The sequence below is a fragment of the Balearica regulorum genome, chromosome 6 (assembly GCF_011004875.1).
Source record: "Balearica regulorum gibbericeps isolate bBalReg1 chromosome 6, bBalReg1.pri, whole genome shotgun sequence".
Lineage (NCBI taxonomy): Eukaryota > Metazoa > Chordata > Aves > Gruiformes > Gruidae > Balearica > Balearica regulorum.
In genome coordinates this window covers 23,033,842-23,057,284 of record NC_046189.1, presented here as the reverse complement: position 1 = coordinate 23,057,284, position 23,443 = coordinate 23,033,842, and the positions used below count along the sequence as shown (strand labels likewise).

The following is a 23,443-nucleotide window of genomic DNA, read 5'->3' as shown; positions in this document are numbered from 1 at the left end:
GGGCAAAACTAGAGCACTGATTACAAAATATACTTCCCAAAAATGGAGACAATCCAGTGGTTTAACATCTTTCACCTGCAAGTATGAGAGCTCTTGCCTTGGCCTTAAAACCTCCAGTCACAACAATATTTCCGAATATTATCTGCTGGTGCCTTCCCAGCAAAACTCCCTTCTCCAAGTACATCAGTAGTCTTAATTTTATTCTTCTGAGGAATAGAAATTATATCATTTTTACTCTCCTCTTTTTTCAAGCCCTCCTTTACTTACAAAGTCCTGGAGTCTGAGGTAGAACAAGATGTGCTATGTGGATATCTGCTGCTTCTTCAAAGAACTCATGACAGTAGGTCGCAGCACACCTTTATTGGGGTCTGCTATTTTGTCTGCACATTAGACTGACGTTCGTTTACTGCAACATCCTGACTTTCCTTCCCTAAACATTTTGACTGCCAGTCAAAAGCAGCAAGGGGATTGTAAGTGGTAGGGCATAACTAGCTGCCTTCTGTTGGAAGACATCTGTAGTACAGGTTGCCCAAACTGTAAGTATTCTTAGGCCAAAAAGAAGTCTGTTTTCTGTCCTGTAAGTCATCCACAACAAAAATTTCCTGCTGTCTAACTTCGGCCTGTAGCTGCTAGAAACACTAGTTACTTGAACAGAAATGTTTTCTTGTTTGAACAATGAATAAACGTGTCAAGTTCATCAACAAGAGTTTTTTCTGGTAGAATTTAATACAAGAGTATAAGAAAAAAAAAGAGTCTCTAGATACAGAATAGCAAGATTTACAAATGTCTTATATATGTTGGAAGAAGGGAGAAAGAGAAAGTTTTGCTAAACAATATTGCCAGCTAGTAACAGAAAGTCCTGTTGAAGAGTTTCACAGTACTATTCTATGTAGACATTTCAGTTAATTATCAAGCAAGTTCAACTACAAAGATAAGAAACCCTAAAATTCAAGCAAGGTGTTTTTAGTTTTAATCTCTGTTACATAAGATGGCATTTGCCTTCAGGAGTGCACATAAAAGGGCAACATACTTTTAACATATGGGACTAAGGAACATACAGGTAGTACAGTTCTGTAGTCAAAACCAAAGAAAACAACAACAAAGCAAGGTTATTTGATCTTTCCCCCAAACCAAAATAACTGGACTCCATCGATTTGGTTAAAATAGCAAAATGTCACATAGACTGGTATTACCACAGATAGAGATTAAATTAGTACTATGAAGTAACTTTAGTCATCTTGGTGGAGAATACAAATGTTTGAGAAAAAACATGTCACCCCCTCCCACCCAAAGTACAAACAAGGAGATTCCTTTCGCACTGCAACCTCTCCATGGCAGTTACAGATCAGCATGTTGTACAGAAATGTTTAAAACATGGACTTAAAATATCACAATGAACACACACACTAGAATCCTGGGAGAGTTACAATTTTCAAGTCTGTCCCTCAAGACAGTGAAATCTAGAATGTAAGCCCCAGTTAGAAACTAGAAGAAAACCCTACCTCTTCTATCTCACCATCTTCAAGTGAAGGATGAAGCGTTCTTTTGCAATCAGACCCTGAAAGAGATCTTTTGAATTACCACGTGAGTTCCCCCCACCCTTGGAATTAGTCCTTGATTGGAGGGAAGAACAAGGTGGAGAAGGATGTGGGAATACACACTGACAGGGACTAAGACATAGGAGAGAAAACAGGAGAGAACAGCAGTGAACAGATGTTCATCAGCTCTCTTTATGAATTTTTATTTACTAAAACATTCCTTGAAGGGTTTGAGCATTAACACTGTTATTTGTAATCAATAATTGACTCTGTACTAGAAAAGTAATGAGACCTCTGAGATTATTGCACGAAAACCTGGCAGCAAACCATTAATAATAACCCTTTGAAATGCACATATAGATCAGTTTCTGAAACTGAGTTACAGAGTGTCTCTAAAGTACAAAATAAATATATTGTTAAAGAATAGAAACTAAATACAATTACTTTTATTTAAATCAAGTCCAGCAAGAAAATATTTTAATATGGCAAATACCCCAGCACTTGCTGCGTGCATCCATCATGTAGCTATTTCATCATGAGTGTGATCGTATTTCCACCCCTCTCCCCAAAACGTATAACCTTGACAAGAAATGGAAAATAGATAACATGTAACATGAAGCATTTTCTTTTAATATATATTCCCATTTTGGTATTTAATGCTTAATCTATAAATAGATACTCTCAGACACGAGAATGCTTTGTGTGTTATTGTGCTGTTTTAAGATTAAAATATTTTACATTAATAAGTCCAAAGCAGTTCATTCTTCAGTCATACTTCCAGTGAAAAAAAAGTTCTTCTATTTCATTGAGTATCAAAACTGGAATTTGCATTTTATCAGTAAGTGACTATATGCTGATGGCTACTTTAAAATATATCTAGTTCACAAAAAGTATTGCTTATCTGAGTGCTAAGTAAATACTATATACAGGTAGTCAAAGAGCAGATGAGAAACATCATGTAGTGCTACTGTTAAGAAAAGTTTTTTAGTAGTAGAAAAATTTCCGATAATTTATGTCCTGATTTTTCTTTGTGTGCTACCAGGAAAAAAAATTAACGAGATTAAAAAAAATCAAAATACTTATCCCAACTACTCTCAGCTGCAGGAACAAAACCATCCATTTTTTAAAGAGAAACAAAGTATTTTATATAATTAAGATTTTCTACTAATTACAAATTTAATTTAACAAAGTAATATGGAGGCAGCATGTGGTAGATTTAAGTTCATACAATCTGTTAAAGTAATACACAATTGAAAATTAATTATTTAAAATTCTTCGATTGCTTTAAATCTGTAATTTCAGCATAGTGCTACATATCATTCAGTCTTGAAGGCTAAAATCAAGAATTTTTGAATCTCATTCTAATGTAAGCAAAGCTCATCTGCACCTTCTCTTAAACCTTTTTAGCAGCATAGTCAGCTTTATAAAGAGAAAAAGGCAAAATATTACCATAATTTACATATTTTAATAATCTTTCCAAGGCATCAAAGGACCCAGATTGAAATTCCTGTAACAACTGACAAAAATATATTAACATATACTTGCATTTACACTTTCAAAAATTTGTAGTTAGTATTAAGTTGGCCTATGAAGCAGTAGTAAAGTGCAAAATATTTGGTATAATATCTACTGATTAGCTTTTGCTTCTGTGGAATACAAAGGAGTAAGCCTGGCTTTTCCATTGACAGATATGGTGTTTGATGGAGGACCAACCTGGAGGCAGGGGAAAAAAAAGAGGAAAGAAAAAAGAAAAAAAATATTAACCTAACTTTTCAGATTCTTCTCTCTGTAGTATATTATACAGTATTACTTCAAGAAAACGGAAATGCTGTTATTTCAGTTAAGCTTATTTCTCATTGCAATGAAAGACGTCCGATACAATTTCTGAACAAAGCCCATATGCTACAAAAGTCGAAATATAAGAAATTACTTTAAAACATATTTTATCCTATGTAAAATTCTGTGTATAACTATTCAAAACATGCATAACTTTTAGTCCTTCTCCAGACCTGGTTGCAAAGACATACTTGAAAAAATATCACTAAACCAAACACTTTTTATTAAATAGAGATGATTTCTAACAAAATCTTCTAACACTCCTTTATACCACGGTAATGTTTCTTTTAGCAGGAGCAAACTATAACTTCTAGGATAGATCTCAAGAGACCTGATTTCAGGAGGGATACATAAACCAACAACTCCAACTGGAGTTAATGGGAGCTGTGGATAGTCCACAGCCATGCAAACCACATACTGGAGCGCACAGTTTACCAAACACAAAACATTCTGAAGAGAAAAATGGTTAAAAAGAAACCTCACTTGACCTATTTTAGGTTAGTAATTACCGAGGGCCCTATTGAACAGAAAAGGCCAGCAACACAAAAGCTCACGGATCTCGGCATTGCATACTCACAACGTATTAAGTAAAACAGGAAAAAAAAAAAAAAAAGGAATGTGGCTAGTGGTGCCAGCATTTTATTTTTTTAATGATTCCCTCACAGAGCTGAAAGAAGGGAGAGTACGGTAAGAGGTAAAAGGAGAAGCAAGCACCCAACAGACCTCTTTCACAATTCAAATGGATCAGGTTATTACCACTACTGAGCACAGCACGATAGTGGAAGCTGAAATGAAAACTCCTTTCAATACTTGAAATCACTTTTGGGTGCTAAGAAGTTATTGATATGGAATGCTTCATTTCTCTGTTTGTCCTACAACTGCCGGTTCTCCATGTTAAACATAAAATGAGACCATGCTTTTATTAAATTTGCCATAGGCCAAAACACATCTTTGTCTGCTGTTAGATGTACCTGTACCACAGCATATGTGCTCTGGGTAAGAGTGAAAAGAACAGCATGTACAATTTTATGTTTGGCAAAATTTCAGTGGGTTCTTCGTTGCATTTTGTGTGTGTGTTTCAGGGGCTTTTTGAAGCCTGTTTCAGGTTTCTGTGTTGCAGAATGCTTTTCTTTATGCTTACAGCATCTTCATTATTAAAATTTCTCCTTAAAATTATAGCCTTCTCCTCATCCCCAGCCTCAACAGACTCTGCCGCCCACAGAAGAGAAAGGGAAAGGAAAAAGGACTTCAGTCATCATCTCTCTCCTCTTCCCCAAGCCATTCTTGTACCTGGGCTGATAAAGACTATGAGGGTTAAATCTAATCTAAGAACATTTCTGTCAGAAAATAATGAATAACCACATAATGAAGTTTTAATTTTGTTGTCTTTCTAGTAGAAATAGACTTTCTGAATTTTGAAAAGCACGTTATGAACTTTTTTTTTTTAAATACTTATAAGCTACTGTGCCAACAACCATGCCTATGCACATTTCCCATAGAATCATAAAACAAAAGTTCACACACTATGCAAAATAAATAAAGTTCAGTATTATTCAGAATGTAATTATGTATTAGAGGGGGAAAAAACCTTAATAAAAACATATGCAAACAAAATCCAAACAATATTTCTGGTAGAACAGATAGCTTGTGACTCTGAACAATACAGCATTTGCTTAATCTTATCCTGGTTTTAAAGTAGCTGTTTAGCAACACATCTTTAGAAGTAATACTATGGTGTATTATGTACCACTTTTACTGACTAGAAGTCAGAAAATACTTGAGCATGCTTGTAGCCTCTCTGGGAAACTGAATCTTCCCATTCAGTCTAGAAGTGATGGGAGGGCTACAAGTCTCAGAGAGGCTGTGGCAGTGCTACACTGACACAAAACCTTACGTATGAAATGGTTTGTTCTAATATCTGACCATCCACTGAGAGATTTTGACCCTAGGGGATCAAAGACTTCATAAAACCAAGAAAACCCTCACATCCACCCACCACAGGTCATTTGTTTCTTTCAAGTTCCAAGTGGGAAAGGGAAGAAAAACAAAAACTACTAAATTTCTTTAACCTTCTGCAATGAGAAATTATTCCTCTATACAGAAGACAAGATACTAATGCTGGGGCAAGAAAGCTTTGTGTGAGGCTATCATCAAATTGTCTGGTTGCAAATTTAAAACAATAGAGATTTTTAAAGTATGCAATGTTCTACCTAATGGGAGAAATATAGGTGAATTTTAGGAGAGAGAAAAGAAAAATTAAGCTACAGTGTTAACCTGAGGGGGTGGGGGAAGATGGTCCTACCAGAACTGTTGGCAGAACATTGAGAAATACCTTTTTAATGATACCAAACAACAGCAGGAGGCTTGAAGTACATTTAAGAAGAATTAAGGACCTGACAGAGTCTAATAGAAAAACAATCTTCAGAACTTCTGTATGTTATCTGCCTGCGCGCTACTTCAGGTCTAGGGTGAAGCTGCTTAGCATGTGTCTAAAACCATACCACTTCAAACCATATAAACACAAATAAATAATTTAATATGTTCCTGATTTTATGAGCGATACACTTAATTGATAACTCAGAGATTTCTAATTCATTTCAGGAAGATTTCCGTTTGGATTTGCACTGTTTGAAAATACGGACATATGAAGCTTTGCATGTGCATTCACCAATTTATTCTGCAAAACCGAACTCGCTTCCCCACCTCCCTTCCCATTGTTAAGAGACCTCCTGGCAGCACTTTGTGCCAAAGCTAACTGCTTTTAGTGTCAGGCATTAATATGGTAATTTTGAAGGAAGTACCATGAGTTCATTGTTATCGATGCAATGATGAAAACTCACCCTTTTCAATTTGGCAGCAGCTTCTCCAGAGCGGATCGCAGCCAGCAAGCTCTGGTGGATCTGTTCTGGGTCAGAGCGCTGGAACGACATCGTGGTTTGTCTCTTAGTGACAGGGGGTGGGTGGTCAGTGGAAGCACCTGACTGCGCCTGACTCTTCTGCTCACTATTCACATTGCTGCCTTTCTATAAAGGGAGGAAGTGGGAGGAAAAACAAAACAAAAACCTTTAATCTGAATTAGTCATAAATGGAAAACTAAGTCAACCTGGCACAAGGCTGCGTATCAAGCTGCTACTGTTCTAGTGTTTGCTTCATTCAAGATTTCAGAGATCAGCCATGTTTCCACTACAGCACATAGTTTCTCCCTCAGGTAATTATGCTAGCAAAATTTTATACTCCCGTTGAAGTGTGCTTGTGCCATGATCCCTTGAAGTCAAACTGATCACACTACTCAGAATTAAATTTAAGAAATCAACACACAGAACCATAAAGAACAAATCCACAAGCACTCCGAACATAAAGATAGGTATACACAGTACAAATGATTCTATTTAATTTACTGTTCTTCAAAGGAGGAGGTGCTAATAATGGCAAGAAATAATTATTTCCAATAATCCAGTGAGGCTGTTTTCACTTTAACATTCCCTGTATTACTGTTTTTCATTATGATGCTGTGCTACTGCTAGACACTACAAGGTGTTCACACTGTATGAATACAGCGCTTTCTGATCAGGAAGCGGTTCGGAGACTGGCCTCTAGCCTAGTCACACTAGAAGACAGTAGATCAACAGTCAACCAATATTAGAAATAAACTTTACCTTATCCATTAGACTATTTTGTGACTCCCCTGTTATGGTCTGTAAGGAAGAAGTTTTCACTTGAGGCACGGAGGTAGTGGAGGAGAATTCAGCTGCTGAAGCAGCAGAGGAGAGTTCAACAGGAAATTCCTCTCTCAGTGCCTGGCTAGTGATTGTACGTGTCTTATTGAATGATTGTGACCTTTTGACTGCGGATGAGACAGCAAGAGCAAAAGGTGATGGTCTCGAACTGGAGTACGGCTTTGGAACTGCAAAAGTTCTTAGAGTTCTTAGGTTCAACGGTGCTGGCGGACAGGAGGGAAAACTTGAAGGTTTATTGCATTCAGCAGAAGTGGACGATTCAATTTTTTTTTCATCATCAACTTTTTTTTCATCTGCTGGCAGAGGAGAAGTACTTGTTTTATGTAAAGACAAAGAAGTTGGATCAGGTGATGAGATTTTTTTCCCCATCTCTGTATTTTTAGTTTCATTTTGAATGGAACTAGGAGCAGAAGTGGTACTTCTGGCAATTGCAGATGTCACATAATGACCTGAAGCTCTTCGTTGCATCTGCAGATAAAAAGAACTAGGCTTCGTTGTAGGACTTAATGCATTTGACTTGTCCTGAGTCTCAGAAGCAGCGTTTGCATTATCCAAGCTTAGCATCAGTGGGACACGCTGTTTGGAAGACACTGTTTCCATCCGATTGCTCTCAATGGTTATCTCTGCTCCAGACGTCATGCATTCAGAAATGCTGTTCACTCTGTGCAACAGATCATTTGTTGCTGGAGGTTCATTTTGTGAACCAATCTGTAAATGACCCACACATTTTGGAAGATGAGGAATTTCAGCTTGCACTGTGAATTCTTTGGGGTCTTCATGCTTCAAAAAGTTTTCCAAAGTAGATACCTCTTGATCCTTATAATCTGATGGAATTTCTGATTCCCAGCTCTTCATTATTTCTAAGGATTTTGGAGGCACTATTTTATAAGTAGTCATTCCAATTTTTGGTATGTAATCTCTTGTAATTTCATTAGCGGGCTTGGGTTTAGGTTTGGTGTCCTGTCTATAAAGAGGGTAACCTTTTACAGGAGAGTCATCTGGAGTTTTCGCTGTTGTTTCTGGTGAAGCAAAATTACTGCCGTTTATACAAATGTGACTCTGATCTCTTAAGGGAATTACTTTTTCATAGGTAACTTCTTGTCTCTCAAGATTTTGTTTTGTTGAAGGATCTTCATCCTCTTGTATTCTGTGCATCACCTGAAGAAGGGGGTTGTTTGTGTCTGTGCTGTGTTGAGGGACCAGTCCTCTGAATGTGGATGATTCAGAACCTTGAGGAACAGTAACTTCTTTCTGTGTAGTCCTTCCCAGATCGCCATCTGATGGACCTGTCTGGATTGCAACATCCTGAGTTTTTACTGTGTCCAAGCTGGTTTGATTTGTCTTCTGAACTTGCTTTTCTGGAATCAGTTGAGGATAATTCCTATGACTTCCAGAGATGTCATTTTTACATGCCTGGCAGTTTGATAGTCTGTCAACTTCAAGCTTGTTATTTTCTCTAAAATCTACTGTTTTAATTTCAGCTGTCTGAAGTTCTTTTGGTTCTTCTGTTGTTGGAAGGAGTTTTGCATCACTGTGATCTTTAAGTTAAGGAGAGATTCCAAAATTAATACAAATTCCAAAATGATTCAACCTTCCTGTTTACATCACGAAGCCCTGTGCCCTATGTATTTAAGCACAAGGACGGGCTCCTCACTGATATTAAAATTTTCCTTAACGCATACTTTTAAAAGCAATTTAAAGATATACTTATCTTTGACTAATATTGCCAAATAATAGTATTCTAACTCAGGTATTCTTCCTTAATTAACACTCTACTGGTGCCATGAATCAACTTAACAGAAAAATCTATTCTAGAATCTTTTAAAAAGTGCTAATGACTTTCAGTTTATTACATAAGCATCAGTGACTCAAGACCTCAAGGTCTATTCAATATTAAGTTAGATGCAAATTTTATTTAGTTCCATGCTTTCATGGCTTCTGTTCTTTAGTTTTAACATTACAAATGTTATTTTGTCAAATACACCTTATGTATTTGTACGAGGGAACAATTGGAAAACATACGGACAAAAGCTATTTTCCAACTCTATTTTTCCAACTGTTTAGCAGGTCCGATAACTAAATTTTCTATCCCCAGACTAAACACATGTAGTCCTCTCCAAAACACAGGAATGTTTGGGTTAAATTCCTTTAAATACAATATTGGGAAAAACTTAATTCTTTAGCAATAATCATTTGGGGTGGTATTTTGAAGGAAGGAAGGAAGGAAGGAAAAAAAAAAAGTCCTCATTTCAAGTATGTTACCAAATAGCAGTTAATGTCACATATAAATAGGACTCATGCAGTATGTTGTTATGATTTATACAGAGGTGTACTGAATATAAAAGACAATGGAAAGCCTAATAAATCTGAAAATCAATGTCACAAAAGCGTAAAATAAATCAGTCAGGTCCCTAAATCCACGGGAAAAATTACGATCCTTTAGATGCACAGGATGTCGTCATTTCTTTTCAAATCAGCATGTCATTTTGTTCTATTGGTGTTTAAAAATATTTGCATTTTCGTGCAGAAAACTCATGCTAATTTCGTAAGCAAAGAACAACCGATGGCCTCTCCTTCACCGCTGCGGTGCAGTGCCCATGCCACACCACGTGGCACCACGTGGCAGGATAACCTCTGTGTCCAGCCTTCCCTCTCCTCAGTACTGCTCCAGCCATCCTGCCCTACGGCAGTGCAATGCAGCTTTGACTACTGCTAGAGGAAGTAATAAAAAAAATTATTCAAAACCCCAAAAAACCAAAACTGCAGTCAATTCTTGTCACCTCATCTCAAAGAGGATACACCAGAGCTAGAGAAAGCATGAAGAAAATAATCTGATGATAGCAGTTCAAGACTCGACTGTATTGTCATTTTTTCCAAAGGAATAGAAAAGTTCTCTTCAACCTTGTTTTGAAGTGTTAAAAATGAGTGGGTACTACTCACCATCAGTTTTATTTTGATCCAAAATTCTAAGCTTCCTGTCTTTTTCAAATGCAGCTTGCTCACTGCTTATCTTAGTCTGTAGTCCTCTGCAAAGCACAACAGTACGTTAAATATGCTGGTATCATTCATTTCAGTAAACACAAGAAACGATGCAAGAGAACTGGCAATATTCTCCAAACACAGATGGACAAAATAGAATCACTGTGCCAAACATTGGAGTACTCAACAGAATAGATTCTTTTATTATTTTTTTTTAAACAAGAGGAAATGCTGCTATGATATTTTAACAAAATGACATGCAGCTTCACTCTCTTCTGTGTAAGCAGATGATCAGTTTTCCTCTCCCTCTTCCCCTCCTTTTGTTTACTTGTGCAGTTTGAACAAGCCCCTTTCCAGTAACAACTCAGTCCCACAGAAACCATCAAGGTGATGGTTTATCCCTCATATAAGTGTTCTTGGTGGGAAGTGTTCTGACATCCCCCAGCATTTAAAATGTGTCCTTGATTTCGTCCCTGATGGGATATACAGGAAACTACACGAAACGCTGACTACCTATGAACAGTACAGACTTTTCAAAATAGAAATGAAAAATTTTCCGTCCCTTTCAAGAAATACCTTAAGAACAACAAAGAAATAGGCATCACACATGTTATTTGCATACTAAACATTCTGCAAATGCATACAGTTTCTGTCCTCAGGCCACGGTGGACAAGAGAACTACACAAACGCTGGAAAAAACATCTTTTTTTTTTTTTTTTTTGGGTGGGTGGGGAGAATATTAAGTACTTGACTTTAAAAGGTAAATGAAAAAGGCCAAAATACTTAAAATTTCCATTTAAAAAATGATTGAAACTTCAAACTTACATCTCTATTTAAGATACTTTTATTTTCTGTAGTTACAAATATCAGCATTATGAAGATTCCAATTCATTTGTCACATCAAATGTATTGTCAGGAATCAGTGCCTTGAGTGGAGACTTCTGCTTTGAATTGTTTAAAATTATAAATGCCTCAACCATCCATGATCATGTTGCTTGTACAATCCAAAATATACTATAAGTGTCCAATAAACCACTAAACAGGAGCATAAGCTCTCAAAATTATTGTTGGAAGAAAGTTAAAGCTCAGTTCTGCATTCCGTACTCTTGCTTATCTCCATTTCCTTGAACACAGCTGAGGGACAGAACTACAAGTATTCACAACAGGCTGAACTGTTTTAAACAAACCAAACCCAAGAGCCACTGAATATCGTCATAGAATTCAGTGGATTTGACTGGAATATTACACATATGACTGGTTTGATTAAAAAGCACTTCTTCAAAGTAACTAGATCTTATATAAAAGAACTGGATTGTCAAAACGTTTCCAGAAATATAATGTCAGAAAAACCCTAGTCGTCCTTCTCAAATCCCTGTGATATTTCAGGAAAGAAAGGATTGCCAGACTCTAAAGTTAGAGCACAGTGCACACTAGATGATACTCACCAGGATTATAGGCCATGAAAGGCTATTACAAGTTAGTGGGGGAAAAAAGAAACATCCCCAGGACAATTGGCCAGACTGGCCCAGGTCTGATAATTTGCAAGTTCAAGACAACTGAAAAATAACATTTGGCTGATCCTCCTCCTTGCAGATTGCCATAGAGCAGACACACCAGGCAACGGGCACAACACTTGTCAGGACAGAGCACCAAAAATTTTTTGCAAAGCCCCATTTGACCTTGGACTGACAAAAAAGACCCCTGAAATACAAGTCAAAGCTCTCTGTACTACCTTGAAAGTTCTTGGCTACTAGAGCATTCACACATTTTGGCTTCAGTACAATAATTGAAATAGTTCTTTCAATTTAAATTGGGAACAGTAGCCAGTTTAGTGGCCCCAGGGAACAGAGAAATAGTGAATTACATTAACACAATGGGACTTCTCTGGACAATCAACATTTATTTCAAGCGGGCACTAACTCATGCTGGAAACCTGCTGAGTCAGGTAGTTTAACAAACACGCTGAAGGGCAAAGGTACGGCATCACCATAAGGGAAAAAGAGCGGTTAGGAAAACTAATGTGTTTATTCTTTAAAAAGAAAGAATTAACTTGTTTTCCTGAGAGCAGATGGATCGAGACAGGTCAAGACAACTGGCTAACATATAAGGAAAAGACAGAAGAAAAAGTAAAACTGAAACAAATATGCAAGCGATAACTGCACCAGAACAGAAATGGCTGATCTACGTGTTTTTCCCCAACTGTAAGAATGAATTTGTAAATTCTCATTTAACTAATCAATCCAAAATTTTGCAGCACGTTGCTCTAGTAAATATGCTGGGTATTTTAGAGACAGGTTCAGCTTTTCTGGGGTCCAGCTGTTTGAGTAGTAAGGCAAGGGAGGTTTAAAGAGAATAGCCTGCAGAACACTTCTTTGTCATTTTTCTTGAAAAGCTTTGTGAATTACTGTGCACAGAAGAGTGCTACAATGAAAGCTAAGCATATTAAGCTTATTCCTCTCTCACAATTCTCTATTCTCTGCTCCACAATGAAACAGCACTCTACGTTTTATTTGCCTCCCCCATTCCCTCCCCAATGCTCCTTTCTTTGTCACAAAAAGTACTTACTTGCCATCTGTGCTCATATTTTCTTGTTTTTCTTCCTCAAAGCTTTGCAAGTTGTCTACAGAAACACTGCCAGGAACTGGAACTGATGAAGCAGGATCTTTTTTTTCAGTTTCCAGTGGTGCCTCAGCAGAGCTGAAGGCTGCAGTAACCTCTCCTGTCCTGAGAGGGGTATTTGTACTTTCACTGTCCTCTCTCTGTTGCATGCTCATCTCTTCCCTTTCATCAATTTCTTCCAGGTTGTATTCTGCACTCCTTACACCTACACTCACAGAAAGGAAGAAAAAATTTAAAAAAGAAGGAAAAAAAAGAAAAAAAGAATCAACCCACAAATCTCAATGCAGGGTACAGATACAGAGGGACTGTGAAGTCAACCTAAGTAGTTTGAAGAAGGAAAACTGAGGAAACTTCATAATTCAGGCCAAAAAAGACTCAGAGTTTTAACTTCACAGTATTTTCTAGTTCTTACCAGTTGTCTCTTCTTACATGTGAAAATATGTTCATCACCGTGCCACTGTCTGTTTCTGCATCTGTAACTACTGTATAACATTTTCCTTGTTTAATGCAAGTATTGGATTAGGATAGATCAAAATATATTTAACACTATCATAATCTGAAATTTCATGGAGGCAGATAGTTTATTTTACCCAGATTTCTTAATACTTCCATTCGCTTTCCAATGAGGTTTAAAATACACAGTTCCTTTATATCAGATATCCTTTATCTCTAACATACCTATATCACATGTAGGTATGTTAGAGAACTAAAGAGGAAACCAAATCTCAATTTTGCTCATGGTTTGAACAAGTTTGCTCACCACTATGAAAAATTTCCCCCAATTATCCTAAGCATATTAAAACACAGTTAGAAGTGTCTTGTGCAGTGCCCTGTGTTACAGTAGAAGTGCACAAAAATAAAGTACATAGGAAAGTGTTAATCCATAAAAATAATGAAATTTCAACTAGAACATAGTTCAACTAAAGGGTTTAGTTACTGGATTAGGATACGCATAATTCAGTGTACCTGAAGTTAAACTAATAAATCCACCTATTTCGATTTCCAGAGGGACTACCCATCTCTAACTTCACTTCCCTGCCAGGAATCTTCCTACAGCAAGATGATTCACATTTTTCAAATATTCGTAAGTAGACCATAAAATTAACCTCTTGGCTTTGCAACTTACATTCTATAACACAAAGAAAACAGCAGTTCCATCTATATAGTGCAATATGGTGCCACGGAAGGCTACTGGCAACAACTGAGCCATGTAAGCAGTGCCCTCTGCCTGACCTGAGCAGGGACTACCTGCCAGGTTTGCATGCACCAACACCCGTTAGGTACGGGCCATGCCCTTGGGTAGTTAGGGTTCAGACTTTTCTAAGAGTATCACTAAATTTCCAAGTGTAAACAAAGGCTAACAATGAAAACAGAATACTGGCTTAAAGCAAGCAATACTGGAAAGTAGCAGATCTCAGAATACAAAATATCTTAGGATTGACTTTTTTAGATTGACTTTTTTTGGACAGACTGGTATTCTACAATGCTTCCAGTATTTCTAGAGAAGTACGCTGTTATAGAAACATAAGAGAGGACTGTTTATATTGGAGAAAATCTCAGTACATCTGAGACTCTGATTTTTCCAATAGAGTCACTAGTTAAGAGTTCAGTAATACCAAAGTTACTCATTCATAGTTAGAGACCAACTACAAAAGCCAAACATTTTACTATTTAATTCTAGGGGTTTTTATTGCACTCTTGTAATAAAGCTTTGTAGTTACACATTAAGCAATGTGATCAACATGTGTCATGGTGCTGAATGCAGAGGTGATCTCGATCCCCAGGGAAAGAGGAGCAAGACTGCAAAGTGGTGCAGGTGAGCTTCTTCCATGTGATTTAAGTGCAGATACATACAAATATGCCATGCTGGTATTCAAGAGACTCCCTTAAGACCTTACTATTAGTAAGGGCCTTCTCTTCCTTTCCACCCCCTGCCAAACCCTTTCATCTCCATCTAGGGAAATGTCATGCTAGCAGTCTCATGCTTTCGGAGATGATTTTAGTGATAGCAGAACTATTTTATGTGTGCAAAGATAAATATTTATGTCACAAGGCCCAGACAAAGCATAACAGAATGTGGGCGAACATCAAACCTGCTGAGACTATTCCACAGCCCATAAGCAGCTCTCAAGAACACTGTCTCCTATTATGCCAGAGGCCTAAGCCATCACCAGCCACAGGAACAAGGACTAAGACCTTCAGTCTAAATACTCTGTAGAAGCCTGAACTATACAACAAAGCACAGCCAGGGCTTCTGACAAGACAAACGGAAGCATTCTGGAGTTGCTATGGCTTTGTGCCCAGCCACTACTGTCATCTCTGTCGCTTTTCCTCTGGAGAGGAGTACAACAAAGGATGAGTTGTATTTATTCTGATGGGATGGAAACTTAGCTTGGGTTGGTAGGAGACATTGCTGACATTCCTGCCACATGAAAGTCTGTCCTATGCTGTGCTAGGAACACTTGCAAGCTTTGGCGTGGACTAACCTGACCTACAAATGTATAATACCAAACAAACCCAACCCTCACACTTCTGCCAGAGCACTCTACGTCATTTATCAGCATATCAGCCTTGCTTGGAGTTAATTTTCAGCTTGTGGTTTTTCATCTGTTACTGGATCTCACTCCAGACCTGGGCCACCACTGCCACAGCAGAATAATGTCTGAATGCATTTGACACATAAACATTTAACAGCCATCCTTCACTTACATCATGCGCTTAACTCCCCAGAGGAACAGTTCAGATTTTATGAGTTGTTTCCACACCCTCAGTTTAGAGTTTTTATGTGCAACGTATTGCTAGGAAGTACTTATGGCAATACTGGCTACATACTGTTGCCTTATTGCTTATATACTCTATATGTAAGTCCATATATAACATAAATTGCATTTTTGACTGTGTATAATTTATTCTCTATGAATATTAGTCATTGAGTTTTAATTAGCCCTAAAAGAACATTGTTAAAGCCTACAGGATGACATTGTGAAGACATACCGACTGCAAGTCTCCTTTGAGCCACTAAGAATACTCTGCACACCAGAACAGGCTGACACTGCCCTGTGAGCCGTTAGGCTTGTAAGCCAGAACGCCTGACTACATCATGCAAATCTGCCAGTGTTTTTGCTCTGGACTCTATAGTCCTTAACAAGTTTCTTAAGAGATACTGTAACCAAGATGATTGTATCAAGGGATTGGTTTGATGGGAAATTATTTAAAAATCTGTAATTTTTAAAATTTTTTTTTTAGAACACCATTTCACCCTCTTCCCTAGAAAAAAGGCTGAGCATTAATTAAACTTTGGGAAGGGGAACAAAAATCATAATTGAGAAAAAAAATTGTTGTTTATAATCCCAAATGTTCAAGTTAATTCTCTGTCAATGTTTATTCTAGTAGATGTATGCCTTCAAACTACTTTTGTCAAGATAGTCTGGTTTTACACCATGAGAAAACTGTCATTTCACAACAGAAATGTTGCCTATTCCAAATTATATAGCATAGGTCCACTTAATATACATGTGTCTGTTAGCTATACACTACTTGGACACCAAATTAACCATTGGTAATGGTTCATTATAGGGCAGAAGGTAACGCTATATTTGCAGCTTAACTTGCGTTGCTTATTTGCTAAAGTAGCAATGCATAACAGAACTACTTGGGGAACGCCAGTCACAGCTGAGCAAAAACTCACAATGCTTCCAGAAGCCTGACAATCAAAGCAGTGTTAATCTACATGGAAGGAACCACCGAGTTTATGTCGAGTTAGTCCAATTTAGCAATTAAAGAGATATTGAACTATTTTATCCATTTAAAACAATGCATAAATTTAAACGTGCATAATTTTCAAACTAGGAATAGGACAACTACTGCAATTGAGTTTGCTGCTGGTGAATATTGGTTCTCACAGCACGATGGGCTCTGCTAAAAGGCCTGCTTGTACACAGGCCTCAGGACACTTTCAGAGATGCCACCAGAGAGCAGCAGTATCCCATGAGAAAAAGAAGAAAAAAAAAAAAAGGCAATGAAGCTGCACTATGTGACTTGTCTCTACATTTAAAAAAAAAATTATTGCATTAAGTCTTCAAAGGACTTTGCATGAAGGCATCAGCAGCACAACTACATAACAAAGACTGTCACTAACCGCAGAGATAAATCCCAGGGCTCAACACAGAATGTTCTAAGCCTAGTGAAGATGATTACATTTTTCTATTTCTTGCCATTACAGCTTAAATTAAAATATTTAATTACAAAACTCAAATGCTTCAAGCAGAGGTTCCTAAATCTAAGGAAAAGCAAACAAGCCATTTCTATGAAGTTCTGGGCTGTTTCTCTATGCAGCACTCGGACGTTACAGTGATGCGAAATGCAGAAATTCTAGCATGGATCTACAATCTTAAGATAGAAACAAGCTCAAGAAAAAAAAAACCCTTGAATTTAAATCATAGCATGATAACTTTGCTCATCATCTTAGACCCATCACATGTAGATAAACATAGTTTTCAACACAGAAAATTAAGTACTAACAAACATCATTAAGAGCCATTCACTGAGAAATTACTACCCTCCATCTGCTACATCAACTCGGAAGAGGAAAGGTTACAGCTTCATTACATCTGCAACCTCAGACTGCACAGTGTAGGTTCATACTTCCCATTTATTAAGTTACATATTATTTTTTATTAAAGGTCTTTTATGACAACGTACATAAATTGCCCTAAACACAAACCGAGCCCAAATTTACTGATTACTGATTTTTTTATTTTTTTTTACCCTTTGCCAGAGACCTAGGATGGCAGGTGACTTTTTCAGCTCTTGTTGTGGTACATTTGTGTTTTACCGCTCCAACCAATTTGACTGGCATCCCAAATAAAACAGCTGGAAAACTACTTAAGAGTTCCTGTCAACTAGCACAGAAACTCTGAGTGTTTATAGCCTCATATAATGCCGGTGGCACTCCACATGCTTAGTGTTTATATATTTCATTCTTAGTGAAATACATTGGAAGAGTGGTTTTCCCAGACTGCACTGATTATTCTAAAAGCTTTTACAAATTTTAGGGGACTCCTAGATGCCATATCTTGTATCTGAACCCTACAGTCTGATGCTTACAAACAACAGTACTTAATAGTACAAACTACATAAATTTAAGAAGTATTATGTTCAGCAGCTAAAGAATCGTATTTTACACAGCTATACTTTTATATATCACATTTTTTCCATAGCACCCCAAAAATGATTTAATGTATAAACAACTATTTATGCATATTTACAACTTATGTTTTCAAAGGCTGTTCAGACACAAACCAAAAGACAGGCACAGATTTGCTCCTGCCCCTAGGTTATGCAGGTCAAGGGCAGCACAAGGCAGGGTTCTGAAAACAAGACTGGGCTTTAGCTTTTGAAAGGTTTGTTATGAGGTATACAAAAATCACAGAAGTTCTGGCTTGCTCCTGTCTACAACTTGTGAGGGAGGAGGGGCAAACAGGGATAATGTTTAGTTTACTAAATGTAAAGCACCGAGACCAATAGAAAATGTATTGTATGTATTTCTGTAGGCAGTAAAACATCTTTATTTTAGAAAGCCATATTTGTACTTCAAAGGAAAAGTTAATTGATCTGAAGTGTTACAATTAGTTCTATACTTATGACATATCTATAGTGTAGTAATTTATTACTATGAATTATCACAGCTTGCTCTGAAGTAGATTTTATCAATGCATTTGGAAAAAGAACCAACCTGTTTCAGACTGCATTTCAGTGGCTCTTTCTTCCACTTTAGTAGGGGCTGATTCTGTTGACTCTGTTACTGCAAAAAGTCAAGTAACAACTTTTTTTATTGCCTGTCAATGTATGCACCCACAAAAGTTCTAGATAAAATGTTAAATCGGTATCTTACAGAGTGGTGAGTTCTTCAGGAAACACACCCTGTCTTAAGCAACTGGTGCTCGCTGTCACATTTCCCACATATTTTAATCTCAACTCTTAGGTATTTTTGAACCAAAGAGAATTAAATTTTTGATCAAACAGAAGAATTACAAAAGAACAACACAAAACTCCCTCTAAAATTCTTCTTCTCAGTCCATTTCCTATTAAACCCTCTCTGATCCAGAGAAGCTAATCTTTTCTACCCACCCCAACCCATCCATCTGATTAACACAAAAACAATTGCTGTAGTTAACCTAACTAAAATTAATTTGGTATTTTCTGCTTTTTTCTGATCTGCGTGCCCTAAAACCTGCCTACTTTCTCACACTACGTGAGCCAATCTCATAAAGTAGTATTACCACTCCTTACAATCTGAAGATGTTTGGCACTCATATTTTTACTTGAAGTTCTTATCTCATAAGGTGGTATTTCTTTAAAGTTTAGCCAAATTGCCATACTTTCTGCTGCCTCCCAATTAAACAGCATAAAAAGATTACCAGTCTCATTACTGCTTTCACTTTGATCTTCTGGTCCTCGAGAGGGTGGTGAGGGTGCTTTCCGCTTCATCCTCCGTAGAGACGAGTTCATGGAAGCGGTGTCACTGAGCGGCAGAGAACCTTTCCGTACTAATCCCGGAGGGGCCTAAGAAGGTAGACAGGAAAGGAAGATGATTATTAGCAATCAAAGAAAAACAGCAATATAGCTCTAGTAATTATTCTCCAAAAGTATAATATACATTTGGGAAAGAGAGTATATACCTATTACCAAATGTATTATGCTTCTCATCTTAATTCCTCCAAGGAGTAGTTTTCCAAAAAAACATTTTCTGGAGTAACTGAATATATTCACAGAGGTACAAGATGCAGCAGTAAAAGAAAATCAGTTATTACATATAGTATAAAAGAGAATTTTAATTCTTTTATGCCTGAAGGCTATTCTACAAACCCCAAATAATTCTTTTCTAAAAGTAGCTAAAAGTCATTATGGAAAGAACCTTCAACTACACTCCACTGCAATGACATGATATGATGTGTCCTTCTCCATTCCTTCAACAGCAGTCCTAATTGGGCTGTATACATAATTATTAGGATTTTGTTTCTCTACTTCAAATACTTGAACTTGTATAGAAATCTTTTGAATGCCAGCTTTCAAAACTTATCTTGGAAAGTACAACTGTCTTATACTACTTACTGATGTTAAATTTTAATCATGTCCTCATTATCGTACCAAAAGACAAAAAATGTTCTTAATTCACAAGTAATCAAAACCATTAAAAAAAGGGACAAAGGCTACCTACGGAAGACTTCACAGTTGTATGATATAGCAGCCCAATTGCATTTTAAATTGTTTTAAAAATACATTCTATGTCTCAAACAAGACAGTGGCTGTAAATTTGCCTGCCACTCTTAACTGCAGTTTGCCTTATGCTGAGGAAACCTTCTCTTTCCACATCTATTAGAATGATAACATTCAAGATCCCAGCAATGGAGGAGTACATTTTGGCATTAGACACAGCTGCCTGTAGTAATTCTGATTCCTATCACTTGTGTACTTGACAATATAATAAATTCCAGCAGTGACATTCATTTCTTGCTAGAATACACACAGCAACTGGATGTGGGGTCATCTTCACAGAACTTCTCTGTGCTTCAATTAACCAGCCTACTTGACAAAGCACAATATGGAGGAACAGAGATGGCATAAACACACCTACAAATTTTTGGTTAAAAAAGAAAAAATTACTGACAGCAGAATTGTCGACTGTGTCAATATCCACGGAATAAGATGCTTATCATTTAGAAAGCTACCACTGAACAAATACAAATCCTACAGTAAGGGGTATATTAAAGACCAAAAGCTAAAGTACTTGGTTGTACGCAATCAAAACTATAAAGTACTCAGAAGAGAAAAGATACTGGCACAAAATGCCTGTGAAGCAGTGCCTGGCAGCTCCTGTTAGATCTCGACAGAATACCTAAATGAATGAACTGGAATGGTGAAAACCATCCTCTGAACTACCCTGGGCATACTCAGTCATCCGGTTTGTCCCACCTCGATGTCGTGTATGACAGATCCCTTCGATACTTTACTGCACTGTAAGGAGCAACACTGTCCAAGATGTTCACACAATAATTCTACCTATCACTTTAATGCCAAAACAAGCAACTCGAACCTTTTACAGCAAGGCAGGACTCAGGGTTTTAAGGAAGAAAAACAAAGCACAAGGTGAACTGTTCTTTTAAGAAGAGCAGAGGATATGGACATAGCACTCCACTCCTAATTAAAAATACTTGCATGCTTGAAGAGTTTTTAAACAAGTCAGTTTCTAAATTAAAACGTCACCAAAAAAATTCACTTTTACACTTTTATAGTTCCTTATTCACTGTCCCCAACTAGTCCTACAATAAAATGAATGAATAGTATTCAGCATCCGAATTTATGCAGAAGGGGATGTCAAATACAGTACTATTTCCCCAAGTGAGGCTTTTTTTATTGTTAAATCATTTTCCTCCTTGCTGTTGGGCAGTTCTGTTTTTCTCCTCTTTGGAGGCTGCAGCCCTTCCATTCCGCACAAAGACACTGTTTCTCTGTTTGAAGGTCTGCACCCTCATCTGCTTCGCCCAGGCTCCCTCAGCTGACTCGGCTGGCACGGAGTTCTGCGCTTTCTTGCTCAGCTAAACAGATGTCACCAGAGTTCCCTCCTGCACAGAAAGAGTATGTGTGTAGGGGGGAAATAATGTTCTCGGCATAAGAGCACAAATGCTACTAGAAGATTTTTTTTTATAAGCCTTTCTACTGCCCTTTGCATCCAAAGAAACAAATGATTTGCAAAGAGAAAGTACTAAATGTTCCAGTTAAGGTTCAAGTGTTGAACAGATTTTCTCAGGAATTATTCAACATATGAATATTAAGAGCTTTCAAATCCTAACAAAGGCTGTAATGTGAAAATAGTACTTTAAACAGATGGAAAAAAATGTTATTAAGATGTATCTGACAAAGTTTTGGAATATACATCTGGGTGTTCATGTGTCATACCAACTGCCAATGATAACCAGTGCTTTATCAGTTACACTTAAATTAAAAATCATGTTCGAATCACTAAAGTAATTAACCATCCTTGTGCAGAAACACCAGTGAACTCTGTCATAACTTCCACAACATACGCAGGGGTTCCACTTTTTAACACTGTACGCCCTCCTCATCCTGGAACAAGCCAGGGAGGATATGAAGCTTTTTAGCCTCAAATGTGTACAAAGTTGGCACCAAATCCCACACCACCCCCAGCAGACACTTGTAGAAGCCAGGTCTTCCCAAGTTCCAGCCTCTGTAAGCAGTGGCAGACATGGTGCCTGAGACATGGTGCCTGGCCCTTTTTATCATTTCAAAAAGCAAAGGAAACATAATGAAGTCACAGCAATTTCGCAGTTGGAACAGAAGGTAAAAAAAAATTACTTGGGAAAGAACATAGTGGTAGTGGAGTATTTGCAGTGTGCCAGAAAGCATACCTCACACCGAGGGTCACTACATGCACATTTTCTTACCACCAGTACCTCCCTCTTTTGCTCCATAGATAACTAGGTTTAACAGAAGATACACAGGTGACTGGGAGATCAAAACACATTGCTAGCCATCCTGCTAGTACTTCTGTCTTCCGTTTGTACAAGAATGCAGATAACTGTACATCCAAGGAATAACAGGAAAAAATGCTATTTGCTCTTACACTGATTAATGCACTCAATTTCTATTACATGACTTAAGCTTCCCAAAATACTTAAACCTAGCCAAAGTGCTACAGAGGAAGTAATATACCTCTGACCTATGTGGAAAGAAAGGACATATAGAATATATTTGGAGAAACTCAGCTGGTGTTATTCTGTCCAAACACTCAATATGATTATTCTCTCCTATGATTTATCTACATACTTGCTGGTACAGAAGTAAATACAATAAGGGGATAAGGTTATGCATTTGGTATACTGAAAAGTAGATGCACGCAACATTCACCACCAATTCTGAATCATAACAGAATCATATCAAATGATCATGCAAGCTTCAGGAAGAGCAGACAGGTAGTCCTGAGCATTATCTTCTCCCAGGTAACGCTGGCTCCATTCAAGACCTCCCTGATGTTCACAGTGCTCACTGCATCACTGCCCAACTTCTCCTTTAAAGAGCTGACCATCAAGTTTTGGGCAACTGTGTCTCTGGTGTAAATTCTTAGGCATGGAACTCATCCCTCCCAGAAATCTTAACTAAGCTGTTCTGTGACAGTGGTTAATAAATATTTTCAGAAATACTTTATGGTTTAGTTGCTTCCCACCCTTCCCCCATCCTCCCATCTTCTCCTTCCCTTTCTTTTCTAATGGGTAGACTGGAGATTTCAGTTTCTTTAGGAGTAAGGGTTGTGTAAATAAAAGCAAGCTATATTTCTACAGTTGAGAAGTTCTATCCATCATTTGAAACTGTAAATGTTTTAATGAAAAATCTCCACTTAATTGTTCCTACCCACGCACAGTTTACATACGCTCCTTTACAATAACTGAAAACAGTGTAAGGAGACAAACATTCATGGAATAAAATGAAGATCTGACAGTCTAGTTTTTCTACATAAAGCATTAGGAAGAAAATCAGCAAAGGCATTTCGGACATAATAAAATGCTTTTCTTTTAAAAGACATTTTCTTTTAAAGAAGAGTTATTACTAGAAAATTGCATCCATTTTTATGAAAACTGTGAAGATACACATACTGCATTATAAAAAAGCACTTTGCAAAACCCCTTGAGAGTCCTCTCCACTTGCAAGCGTATTTAA

The 23,443-nt window shown here is 37.4% G+C and overlaps 1 protein-coding gene across 10 annotated transcripts in view; it reads right to left on the bottom strand.

Moving 5' to 3' along the window:
* Positions 1 to 1,725: 1,725 nt before the first annotated feature.
* Positions 1,726 to 23,443, bottom strand: part of COBLL1 (cordon-bleu WH2 repeat protein like 1) — an 86,759-nt gene continuing 65,041 nt past the window's right edge. For all 10 annotated transcript variants that reach the window (XM_075756799.1, XM_075756805.1, XM_075756802.1 and 7 more), the window contains 7 exons: positions 19,129 to 19,273; positions 18,444 to 18,512; positions 12,656 to 12,914; positions 10,052 to 10,137; positions 7,031 to 8,649; positions 6,215 to 6,397; positions 1,726 to 3,251 (listed from right to left, as the gene is read on the bottom strand). In XM_075756799.1, the coding sequence (XP_075612914.1) occupies positions 3,165 to 3,251; positions 6,215 to 6,397; positions 7,031 to 8,649; positions 10,052 to 10,137; positions 12,656 to 12,914; positions 18,444 to 18,512; positions 19,129 to 19,273 (2,448 nt within the window). In that variant the 3' untranslated portion in view covers positions 1,726 to 3,164. The remainder of the gene's footprint in view (positions 3,252 to 6,214; positions 6,398 to 7,030; positions 8,650 to 10,051; positions 10,138 to 12,655; positions 12,915 to 18,443; positions 18,513 to 19,128; positions 19,274 to 23,443) is intronic.